General features: G+C 45.7%; 1 protein-coding gene across 1 annotated transcript in view; it reads left to right on the plus strand.

Annotated features, from left to right (window-relative positions):
* MINDY4 (MINDY lysine 48 deubiquitinase 4) overlaps window positions 1-11,702 on the plus strand; it is a 94,750-nt gene extending 83,048 nt beyond the window's left edge. Inside the window, exons 16-18 of the mRNA XM_083579544.1 lie at window positions 2,138-2,318; window positions 5,641-5,713; window positions 11,389-11,702. Of these exons, the coding sequence (XP_083435670.1) occupies window positions 2,138-2,318; window positions 5,641-5,713; window positions 11,389-11,437 (303 nt within the window). The 3' untranslated portion in view covers window positions 11,438-11,702. The remainder of the gene's footprint in view (window positions 1-2,137; window positions 2,319-5,640; window positions 5,714-11,388) is intronic.
* Window positions 11,703-13,041: the final 1,339 nt, after the last annotated feature.

A 13,041-nucleotide genomic window follows, 5' to 3' on the forward strand; every position in this document is an offset into this window, starting at 1 on the left:
TCTTCTTCTTCTTCTTCTTCTTCTTCTTCTTCTTCTTCTTCTTCTTCTTCTTCTTCGCTGTTCTTGTTAAACTGTGGAGAGTCAGAGATATTTGACAATGTTCTGCAAACCACCCAAAAATCTACCGGTAGCCCCAGCCTTGCTTTTCTGTCTGTCCCTGCTATGCAAGTTACAGGCATTCTGTGTTGGTCATGGAGGGGGTTTGTGTCGTCTGTTTTTAAAGAACAAATAGATGTGGAAAAGGTTCCTTGAAGCTAGAAAGTTTGAAAATCTTTTAATTGAGCGGCATTTGCGGTTTCGCTCCGGAGAAACGTTTCAATGTGTTTCTCATTTCACATCAAACGGCATTCTTGAGAATTTGTTTCTTCTGGAGTGGGAAAGAGCTGAACGGCTTGTTTGCTTTTCAAAATGCTTCCATATGCATGCATTCGAAAGGAAATCCTTGCGATATTATCTTTCCCCCATTTGAAATTTACCTTTTGCTCTCTCTCTCTCTTTGTTTAATTCTGACGGCGTATTTATAACTGCGGGCCTCTGTTCGCAAATCAAAAATTTGCCCAAGAAACAAACAAACAAACCATTGTCTGGAACAATGGCTTTAAAAATAGTCATTATCAAAGTAATGAGGAGGAGAACGGTTTATCCCCCCAATGAGGGGGTGGAAATAGGGTTATCTAATTGTTCAATCAAAAAGAAAGCAGGTCAGGTGGCCTTATAGTGACACAGTGTTTGGAAAGCAGTTGTTCCATTCAGAACTGGCGTCAAAGGTCCGCATCACTGGGCATTTGATGATGACCCATTAAGGGGCCCACAGACAAGAATCTGCTCCTACCACTCACTTCTTCTTTTTCTTCTTCTTCTTCTTCTTCTTCTTCTTCTTCTTCTTCTTCTTCTTCCTCTTTTGAAATATTTTTATTATTCCCTACACTGTTATAACCTGCATGTTCATCCACCTTTTCTTTTCTTTTCTTAAAATTTATTTATTTGGTTTTTCAACTTAAAATTTTGCAGAGATATATCAGACATAAATCATAAAAACAGGATTCCAAGGAGTCTCCTGGAGTTCCATCCTCCCCTCTGTGGGTCCTATTATTAATCAATTCCTCCTGCATCTTTTATGATAATCCAAACCTTTTACCTCTTCCATTATGTCCAGAATTAACCTTAAACTACAAGTGATATTCCTATCCTACTTTTAACTGTTTACATTGGTCTTTAAGATAAGTTTTTTTTTTAAAATTTCCCATTCCTTCTTAAAATTTTCGTCTTCCTTATTTCTGACTCTTCCGGTCATTTTATCCATTTCTGCATAGTCCATTAACTTGATCTGTCATTCTTCTCCGGTAGGGACTTTATCTTCTTTCCATCTCTGGGCCAATAACATCCGTGCAGCCATGACCACATACATAAATAGTCTTTTCTGTTCCTTTGGGATTTTGGCACCTAGAATTCCTAAAAGGAAGGCTTTGGGCTTTTTAACAAAGGTTATTTTAAACATTTTATTTTCAACTCATTATATATCATTTCCCAAAATCTTTTTACCACCTTACAATTCCACCACATATGATCAAATGTTCACCCACCTTTTCCTCTGTCAAGGAAATAAACAACTATCTGACTTTTAGAAGACATCTGAAGGCAGCCCTGTTTAGGGGACTTTTTAATGTGTGGTGTTTTACTGTGTGTGGTTTTTTTATTATTATTTTATTAGGTTTATAAACTGCCCTTCTTTATAAGATCTCAGGTCTCTTCACAGAATAAAATACAGAATAAAAACCAGTAAATAAGTAAAACAAAACAGCAAAACAATAACCCCCTCCTTCCCACAGACACATTTAAAAGGCTGTAAAGTATCAGGTTGAATAGGAACGTTCTCACCTGGCAAAATAATTTGCTGGAAGCCACCCAGAGTGGCTGGGGCAACGCAGTCAGATGAGTGGCATATAAATAGATTATTATGATTGTGATTTTTGCTAGGAAACAGAAATGATATTTGAAGGGAATTTCCTCACACTACTTAAAATGCTTATGGTCTTCCACTGCGAAAATAAGATTGAAAGAGCCTCCGGGCATTATCCGGTTGTGGAAATATAACCTTGTCCTAAATGTGTGCACTTTTTTTCTCCCCTTTGCTCAGGTTGGCTGTTACCTGAAGACCCCCAAGTTCCCAATTTGGGTTGTGTGCAGCGAAAGCCATTTCAGCGTGCTCTTCTGCTTGCGGAAGGATCTGCTCGCGGACTGGAAAACCGAGAGGCGGTTTGACCTCTATTACTACGACGGCTTAGCCAATCAGCAAGACGAGATCCGTCTAACCGTCGGTAGGGAGACAAACAAAAGAGTGAAACTGGGGTGGGCGTGTGGTTTTGAATCGTGCATTTCATGAAGAGGCTTAGGGTGCCTTCAGACGTCTCATTCCTGATTTTCCAAACCATGTTTTGGAAGGCAAGGACAAGTTCTGTGAGCTCCATTCCTCCCCTTCTCTTCCCTCTTGGCGAGCCCAGCTGAATAAGTTTGATCAAACCGCAGTTTACTTTTACATTTGAGCCAGCAAACTATGGTTTAAGACAACTTTTCAAACCATGATTTGATCCCTATCTTCAGTTCTGGTTTTAAGGACTCGCTCCCTTACATCATCCCAGTTCACACAAAAAGCAGGTGAAATTGTGGAATAAGCCTCACCTGCTTAATTCTTGCACACCAACCTGCTGCTACAAGCACAGCAGCAGGGGCTATTGGAAAAACAGTTGGCAACCCCTAGCTTAAAGTCTTCCCATATTGCATTGCTTAGTCTCACTGTCTTGAAATTTGCGAAATCCTATTTCTGGATCACCATTCAAACCAGATGCAATTTCACGGTGGCATCCTTCAACTCTCCTTATTTACCATCCCAGACTCCTTAAACTTTGGGTCGCTGCATGTGGTTGACTACAACTCCCATCATCCCCAGCCCAGTGGTCATGGATGATGGGAATTGTAGTCCGTAGCTTGAGAAAAGCTGCTTCCTGCTGACTTCCTGCAGCTGTGGTTCATGTACTAGGTTTCACTTTTGACGCCTTCATAACTCTGGCTTTTTTTACATTTTTCACCCCCAGCCTGCTGCCAGGATACCTGCAAGGCTCAAACTTTTCCAGCCCTTTCCTTGTTCTTCGGCGTATTGTCGCGTCGCAGTTTGAACGGAGGAAAACTCTTTGCTTTCATTCCAAATGCACCCACGCGTCTAACCATGCTGGCAACCCCGGCTGCCAATAGCTCCAGAGCTGTGGGCTGCTATTCATAGAGGAACGGCAAGGGAGAGAGGCAGTGGGTGTTATGAAACAGAGAGTTGTCGTTCAGCCGACGGGAAAACGAAGCCGCAGGGGAGTGGAATTTGGTGCTGAGCTCTGAAATTCTCCCCCACCTCCCTTCTGGTTTCCAAAAGCATTTGACCCCCCCCCCCCCAGGGCTGGGCCCTGCCTGCCTCTTTCTCCCTTTATCATATTGCCAGAAGTGGCCCGAATTTAGGGCCCAAATAGATGGCGCTTCAGTTTCGTGGCTGGCAGAACCGTCTGGCTTTTATTTTAAAAAGTCCCAGTTCCCTGCCTGGCCGGAGGGTGCGATACTTTTCAGTACTGCAACCACACAGGGAGGGGATGCTTAACCCTTCCCTCCCCAGCCATGATCCTGCTAAAAATCCCACCCACCCTTTGCACAACAATTAGCATTAGGAATCTTTAAGTTATATTTTAATCAATTGTTTTTATACCTGCTGTTAGCCACCCTGAGCCCGGTCTTGGCTGGGGAGGGCGGGGTATAAATTATTATTATTATTATTATTATTATTATTATTATTATTATTATTAAAAACATTTGCATATGTACCCAAAATGATGGGCTACAGCGCTTTCAGGAAAACTGACCAAGGAAGTTAAAGCTCCAGCTGGAAAAAGAGAGAAGGATTTTATAGAGACAGCATGCTTTTGCCTGGCTGGGATAAGTCTTTGAAATCTGAAGCTGCCTCCTGCTTGCCTGGGTGATGGAGAGATGATTAGGTATATAAACCACTGCCTTGATAGCTCAGTTGGTAGAGCATGAGACTCTGATTCTGAGGGTTGCAGGTTCGAATCCCATGTTGGGCGAAAGATGCCTGCATTTCAGAGGTCGCAGTTGCTGCTACTCGCTTTTGCCTCTGGTCACGCTCAACAAAGGCGCCCCCCAAATGTTGCCCCCAAGGCCCATGTCCTGCAGAGAGGGGGTGAATCCCACCCCTGCTTTTTCTACACCCAGTTCCTCTGTCAAAGGGACGTTCAGATTTCTCCAGCCCGAAAACAGGAAAGGGGAAATTCCTTTTAGAACACAGCAACAAGGCCAGATTCAGACATGCTGGAACCAAGTACTTTTCAAAAAAAAACACAGAGTTCTTTTTGTTGGGGAAAATTCAGATGGAAATTCCCAGGTGTCAAAAAAGGTTATATATGTATGCCACCAAAAGGGACGCGGATGGCACTGTGGGTTAAACCACAGAGCCTAGGACTTGCTGATCAGAAGGTCGGCGGTTCGAATCACCGTGACGGGCTGAGCTCCCGTTGCTCGATCCCTGCTCCTGCCAACCTAGCAGTTCGAAAGCATGTCAAAGTGCAAGTAGATAAATAGGTACCGCTCCAGTGGGAAGGTAAATGGTGTATCCGTGCGCTGCTCTGGTCCGCCAGAAGCGGCTTAGTCATGTTGGCCACATGCCCGGAAGCTGTACGCCAGATCCCTCGGCCCATAAAGCAAGATGAGCGCCGCAACCCCAGAGTCGCCCCCGACTGGACCTAATGGTCAGGGGTCCCCTTTACCCCCCTATGTATGCCACTACTGCGACCCGTGTTTTGTTAGCCCAAAAATGGAAAACGAGCGAGGTCCCAACCAAAGAGGGTTGGCAGTTTAAATTGATGAAATATGTGCAACTTGCAGACCTAACATATAGAATAAGAGAACAAGAAGAACAAGAATAAAGGAAAATGAAACATGTTTATTTATTATATGGGGGGAAATTGTGTACACTTGAAAACGTCGGCAGCATTAAGATAAATTCAACAGTGTAAACAAGTTTTGATGGATGTGATAATGGAATACTGAATGGTTTAATTTATGTAAAATATGCAGGGACTTATGATATGCAAAATGAACCACGGAAAGAGGAGAAGGGAAGTCACTGACATTTCAAGGTTGTTTAAATGAATATTCCAAATTGTAAAACAGAAAATTTAATAAAAATTATACCAAAACAAAGACATGCTGAAACCCCAAGCCGAGTCAAGTTTAAGAGGCCCCATAGCACCACCAGGAAAATGTGCATTATTCTAATGGAAACAACAATGGAAACAGGAACAAGAAAGCGATAAATTTGCACATATCCTTGTGCACGGGCAAGGATGCAACTAAAAAATCTAAGTAAAACATAGATTAGACTGAAGGATGATTTGGGTCAGCCTTTCCTCAGGTTAAGACTGGGTGTGGTCTTGACCAAAACACTGGGCCTAAAGAAATTTTGCTGTAAAGCAAAAGACTTATTTCTGCACAGGTATCCAAACACAATATAACAAAGTAATCGTGCAGCCGTTAAGTGTGCTTGATGCTCTCACACGCAACGTTAATGGATGCCTGATTTTTTCCCTGTAGATACCTCACAGCCTTACATCGAAGGAAAGGATAATGACCTCATCCCTCCGCTGGAACACTGCATTCGGACCAAGTAGGTGAAATCCAGAGTTATTTTGTCGTGTTCATATTTTTTCAAGCGAGTTGCATGTCTTCAGTGCTTGCAGCCAATTAATCCCTTTGGTAGAACTCCATAGATGGTAGTTGGGAAGCCTTGCAGGCTGAAAATGCAGGTGGCAGCTCTTCGTTCTACGTCTCCCAACAATGCCTGCTAAATTGCACACTGCTTAGCAAAAGGCGTTATCTGCAGCCTATGTGCAATTTTCAGAGAACGTGAGGAGTCTTTTCAGCTGCCATTAAAGCCTTTGTTCAAACATCGCAACCTGTTTTGTTGCTAATACACGTGCCTAATTGTCCCCCCTCCTCCCTTAGACTCTCTTTTCTTTACACTTTTATAATTTCCAGGTGGTGGATATTCAGAAGTTTAGATAAAATAACTGTCATCTGCAAACACACACTTTGGTTTATGTATTTATCTTTGTCCTGCTGTAATCTCTGTTCAAACAGATTCAAGGGGTTTTTAAATGCTTCAAAAACCTGGCTAACTTGTTTGGCCAGAGATAATGCGACCAGAGGGATGCGGGTGGTGTTGTGGGTTAAACCACAGAGCCTAGGACTTGCTGATCAGAAGGTTGGTGGTTCGAATCCCCACGACGGGGAGCTCCCGTTGCTCGGTCCCTGCTCATGCCAACCTAGCAGTTCGAAAACACGTCAAAGTGCAAGTAGATAAATAGGTACCGCTCCGGCGGGAAGGTACACAGCGTTTCCATGCGCTGCTCTGGTTTGCCAGAAGTGACTTAGTCATGCTGGGCACATGACCCGGAAGCTGTACGCCGGCTCCCTCGGCCAATAAAGCGAGATGAGCGCCGCAACCCGAGAGTCGGTCACAACTGGACCTAATGGTCAGGGGTCTCTTTACCTTTACCTTTAATGCGACCAGCAGCCAATTGGGGTTCCTCTTCAGAACATCCGAAAACTTATCTGATATGTTACCCAAATATTCAGCCTTCACAGTTCATGTGCAGATGACACACCAACTCTCTCCACTCCTCTACAAGAGACTATTTTTCTCTTGGCAGGGCTCCTGTGCTTTTAACAGTTGCATGACAGCCAGAAATTCAACAGGCATTGTTTTTCCTCCAGCACAGATCTGATGGCAATGGGGGAATCCTTGCACAATGAATGCTTTGCCTACTCCTCCCATGGAGGATTGGGACGCGGGTGGCGCTGTGGGTTAAACCACAGGGCCTAGGGCTTGCCGATCAGAAGGTTGGCGGTTCGAATCCCCATGATGGGGTGAGCTCCCATTGCTCGGTCCCAGCTCCTGCCAACCTAGCAGTTTGAAATCACAAAGTGCAAGTAGATAGATAGGTACCACTCAGGCAGGAAGGTAAACGGCGTTTCCGTGCGCTGCTCTGGTTTTGCCAGAAGCGGCTTAGTCATGCTGGCCACATGACCCGGAAGCTGTACCGAGCAACTGGAGCTCACCCCATCGCGGGGATTCGAACCACCAACCTTCCGATCAGCAAGCCCTAGGCTCTCTGGTTTAACCCACAGTGCCACCCGCGTCCCTTTTGACTAATTTAGTAGGCCTGACTAATTTAGGCTCATTGATTTCAGTGGATTTGGGATACCCTATGTTTTTTAATGTGTTGCAAATCCCTAAAAGCAAACCCTTCTGCTGGTGTGTCTCCTGTCGTCCTCCTCTGACATGTATGAAATGAAAATCTGGGAGACACGACCAACACCCCTTCCTCGTGCTGCTTCCAGCCTCAGACTGCACTGCAACTCCCGTCACCTGTGCAAGAAGCTTGGTTCTTAGCCGAGAGACGAAAGGAATGTGCCTTTCTCGAGTTTTCCCCCCGGAATGTCATGTGCCCGTAATGTATTCCATCGCCCCAAGGAATAAAAAAGAGAGGGAGGGAGAGAGAGAGGCTCATATCACACTCCTGATCCTCCTGTTGTTTTCTGTCTCCAGCAAGAGGAAATAACTTCTGTTAGCTCTGCCGAAGGGAAGGCTGCAACTTTGATCTCGCCGTGATCTCTAAGGCAGCCGTCTTATTTTGTTAACTCCTGAGGCCTGCCTCTCCTGGAATTCCCTTAGCTTGGATGCATATCTCTGGAATGCAAAAGTTCTAGTCCAACCCCCCCTGCGATGCTCTTTTGCTCAACGTGGGGCTAAGAGTCTCATGCTCTACTGACAGACCTATCCTGGATCAGCCTCCCCACAGCCTGGTACCCTCCAGAGGTTGTCAGACTACAACTCCCATCTGTCAGTACGCCTTTCAACCGATGTCAGCGACTGGGCTCAACAACTGGTTCTGCCCCGACTGCGCAACGCGACTGGAGCACCCTCAGAGACCTTCCAATTCTGGAAGTGCACTGGACGCACAACTGTGTATTGTGAGCACCAGACTCAGCAGAGTATAAATAACGCGGAAGCTAGCTGTGAAGCATAACTCCTTTTATTTCTAATAGCTACTCGTGACCCCATGGACCAGAGCACGCCAGGCACTCCTGTCTTCCACTGCCTTCCACAGTTTGGTCAAACTCATGCTGGTAGCTTCGAGAACACTGTCCAACCATCTCATCCTCTGTCGTCCCCTTCTCCTTGCGCCCTCCATCTTTCCCAACATCAGGGTTTTTTCCAGGGAGTCTTCTCTTCTCATGAGGTGGCCAAAGTATTGGAGCCTCAGCTTCAGGATCTGTCCTTCCAGTGAGCACTCAGGGCTGATTTCCTTCAGAATGGAGAGGTTTGATCTTCTTGCGGTCCATGGGACTCTCAAGAGTCTCCTCCAGCACCAGAATTCAAAAGCATCCATTCTTCGGCGATCAGCCTTCTTTATGGTCCAGCTCCCACTTCCATACATCACTACTGGGAAAACCATAGCTTTAACTATACGGACCTTTGTTGGCAAGGTGATGTCTCTGCTTTTTAAGATGCTGTCTAGGTTGTCTATCAGAAGATAGGTTCAGGATAATCGTCTGACCCTACAAATACGTAGTCAAAATCAAAGAAGAATTCCTGCTTCCCGTTTATTTGTACATTCAAAACAACGTATGCAGAAGCAAAAACCAAGCAAACACGCGACACAAAAAATGCATGATCTGCAACAGGGTTTCCCAAACTTGAGTCGCCAGCTGTTTTTGGACTACAACTCCCATCATCCCTAGCTAGCAGAACCAGCAGCTGTGGATGATGGGAATTGTAGTCCCAAAATAGTGGGAGACCCGAGTTTCTACAACATCTGTCTGCAGAGTTACAGTGGGAAGAAGAGAGACCCGGAGAGGCCTCTGTGTCTTTTAAAAAACAGATACGTGTTTGGAGGACATAAAAGAAGTTAAACAAGATGTGCTGTTGGCATTCCCAAACTGACTCTCGAGTCAATTAAGGCGGCAAACTTGCACTGTTACAAAAGCTTTTAGAAGCAAGAATTGACTCTCCATTGAACTCCCAAGTGTATTTCAACGATTCTGGCTCCTTGCTGGAGCTCCTTTGAAGTCATAGCCATAAATAAACATGACTGTCAAAAGAGCCCTTAAGAGAACAATCAGTCCAGGCTGATTCAAGCCTCGGGGCACTTTTGCGAAGGCCACCGGCAGGAAACGTTGGCTGATGAGCTCCCATTGTAATGGCGGTTCATGTGACGTCGTTGGGCCGAGGCTCTCCTCCTGAGAGGGTTTGCTCACCTCATTCAGTTGCAGAATCTTGCCTCTCAACTCAGAAACAACAGTTCCGTTTTGTAAGGCGAGTGAGAGGCGACAGGATGGTAGCAGGGCATGGAAAAAGAGAAGGTTTTTTTCCTCCCTCTCTCATGAAACTAGAACTCGTAGACATCTAGCAAGGCCAGATTATGTCCTTTAGAGGTCCTAAGTCATGGGTAGGCAACCTAAGGCCCGGGGGCCGGATCCGGCCCAATCGCCTTCTAAATCCAGCCTGCAGACAGCCCGGGAATCAGAGTGTTTTTACATGAGTAGAATGTGTCCTTTTATTTCAAATGCATCTCTGGGTTATTTGTGGGTCCTGCCTGATGTTTTTACATGAGTAGAATGTGTCCTTTTATTTAAAATGCATCTCTGGGTTATTTGTGGGGCATAGGAATTTGTTCTCTCCCCCCCCCCCATATAGTCCGGCCCCCCACAAGGTCTGAGGGACAGTGGACTGGCCCCCTGCTGAAAAAGTTTGCCGACCCCTGTCCTAAGTGCTTAAAAGATTTTGGTGCCCCTGTATATATCTGATTCGAAATATAAACAACAATAAAGCTTAAAATAAAATTGATTTTTCGAAATGAAACGAAACCTACAGTAAGAGGGAAAATAATGCTCGTTTTGGTGTATTTGTATAAAATAACGTTTATTTTTCTTCAGCTGCGCCATTATTTTTGTTCAGCTGAGATTCTTGTATTTTCAGGGGGTTGGACTAGATGACCCTTGGTGTCCCTTCCAGACCTACAACTCTGTGATACAGTCCATGGTAAATCCAGTAACGGGAAAATATCTGGGGTGCCACCCTTCCCTTGATGCCCTGAGCACGTTCTTGTTTTGCTTAAAATGGCGAATCTAGCCCTGATGTCCAAGGAAGCTGAAGGCTGGATATTCGGGGCAGACAAAAATAAAGTACTTCTGGACGCAGCACCTAGTTAAACTGTGGAACTCACTTCTACAGGAGGCAGTGATGGACAGCAACTTAGATGGCTTTGAAAGAGGACTGGCCGAGTTCACAGAGGAGGAGAGGGCTTTTGACGGATGCCAACCATGATAGCTATGCTCTGGCATCATAGATTCGTGGAATTGTAGAGTAGGAAGGGACCCCAAGAGTCATTTACTCGAACCCCCTGCAATGCAGGAATCTCAGCTAAAACATCCATAAAGGTCCATAAATAGCAACACCCTAGAGGTCCCGGGCCCTAAGGAAGTCAGATTAGCCTCAACCAGAGCCAGGGCCTTTTCAGCACTGGTGGAACGCTGTGTCTCATGAGACCAGGGCCCTGCGGGATCTGATTTCTTTCTGCGGGGCCTGTAAGACAGAGTTGTTCCGCCTGGCCTTTGGCTTGGAATCAACTTGATTCCCTCCCCCTCTTTCCTTTTTCCTTTCTCCTTCTGTGATGGAACTCCTATTTGGGGATTTCCCTGGCTTTTTTTCTGGCCCACGTAGGACCAGTCTGGATAGTTGGCCTTGGTGAAGACTTGACGTTTTCATCCCCCCAAAAGTTTTTGATTTGAGTTTCCACTGAAATGAGGCTGCATTTTAATGTTGTACTTGAATCTTGTTTTTAAGTTGTATTTTAATCCATTGTTTTTATACCTGGTGTTAGCTGCCCTGAGCTTGGTCTTGGCTGGGGAGGGTGGGGTATAAATAGACTATTATTATTATTATTATTATTATTATTATTATTATTATTATTATTATTATCTCTGCTTCAAAACCTCAAAGGGAGGAGAGCCAGAGGCAAGCCATGCTTCTGAATACCAGTTGCTGGAAGCCCCAGGTGGGGCTTTTGTGCTCAGATCCTGCTTGCATTGCACATCTCCTCAGCATTTGGTTGTATCCTGTGAGAACAGGATATTGGACTAGATGGGCCATTGCCCTGATCCTACATGTTGCTTTTCATGGTCAGCTGTTAATTTCTCCTTCAACCGGTCCTCGCCAGTCTTGTGGTAATTCCACCTTAAAACCCATCCAAGTAAACAATTCTGCTTTGCCTTTAGGTGGAAAGGCGCCGTCATCGACTGGAACAGCACAGAACCCATTCTGTGATCACTGTGGCCCGCAACGACCGAGAACCAGCCCGTTCCCACAGCGATAGGAAACCCCAGAAGGTGCCGTGTGTGCTTCCATCGCACGCGACGAGGCCGAAGGACGTTTCAGGATTCCATCTGGAGCACCTTCCATTGTTGTAAACAAGCGGCCGTGCGCACACGCGCATCTGGGCCTGCGCTGCGTGCCGCGTGTGAAAATGGAGAGCCAACCTTGACAGCCAAAACAAGCTGCGGGGAGAGAGCAGTAAATCTGTCAACATCTACTCAAGTTCCGTTTCTGAATCCAATCCACGTCCTGCGATTGTATCTGCTTCTAAACAACGCCGACTGCGCCCACAGTTGGCTGTTTTTCACTGTCTCCGTTCTAAATCTAGGAAACCGGAGTGCAAAAACACACACACAAAAATGAGAGAAGAAACTGTTCTTCCTAATAGTGTGATCAAGCATTAGGCTAACAGTGGCTCCCCAAACACTCTGGACCAAAGGGTATCACTGCCAACGCTTATTATTATTTTCCCTCTTTTTTCCTCCCCCTTTTGCTGGTCCTTTGACTCCTGGCTACCGAGAGACCCAAGTCAAGAGCAGGCATAGGCAAACTTGTCCCTCCAAATGTTTTGGGACTACAACTCCCATCACCCCTGACCACTGGTCCTGTTAGCTAGGGATGATGGGAGGTGTAGTCCCAACACATCTGGAGGGCCGAGTTTGACTATGCCTGGTCAAGAGCATTGGTCCTCCCTTAATTCCACCAAGAAAGGCCTCAGTGGGCCCATTTGGAATGCCGAGAAAGTGCCGTGGGTGCCCGTCACAAAATGGCAGCCGTTGGTTGGGACGTGACATAGCACAAAATGGCTGCTGCGGTGGTGTGGCGTAATGGCTGCCACTTCTTAGAGAGCTGAATGAGAAACAGGGTCACAAAATGGCGGGGGGCCTACCCTACCGCCAGCCAGCCATCCCATCAATAGGGAAGAAGACACCACACAGGGTGGGCATCCAGTACTGGCACTCAATAAAATGTCATGTTTTAAGGGGACATGTCCAGTATAGAGGAGACTGAGGCAGCACACACGGGAGCTGAGGTCAAAGAGCAAACAGTTGTGTGTTGCGAATTTTTGAGGCAATATTTATGGAGACCTTTATGGAGGTACTGGTGGGTATACTGGTGTCTGTGGACACTACCCTGACTATCCCTGCACTAAGGGGCCCCTTATCTAAGCCGCAAAATATTGTTGGACAATGAGAACTATCCGGTTGTAATTCTTAAGCACTAAAGGCCACCCACTGCAAGCCAGGTCACAATACATCGTCATGATCTGCATTTAAGTGTGCTTTTGAAACAATCTAGATATTAGAATCATGATGGCTGGCTTGCCAAACCACCAGATTTTATGGTCTTTTTAAGGAGCTGCCAGGACCTGAACTGCAAGTATCCCTGCAGATTTATCCACCAGTCAAACCAAACTGGTGCAGCGAAGACGACTGAGTTGCAAAAATTGAACAAAAGCTTTATCGTCCCCGCCCCTGCCCAGACTTCGCAGAAGCAGAAATTAAAAAATAGGTGAAAATAAAGGTTTCTTATTCTTCCAAAGACACTATATTCCA

Source organism: Podarcis filfolensis (genome assembly GCF_964270895.1).
Source record: "Podarcis filfolensis genome assembly, chromosome: 12".
Classification (NCBI taxonomy): domain Eukaryota; kingdom Metazoa; phylum Chordata; class Lepidosauria; order Squamata; family Lacertidae; genus Podarcis; species Podarcis filfolensis.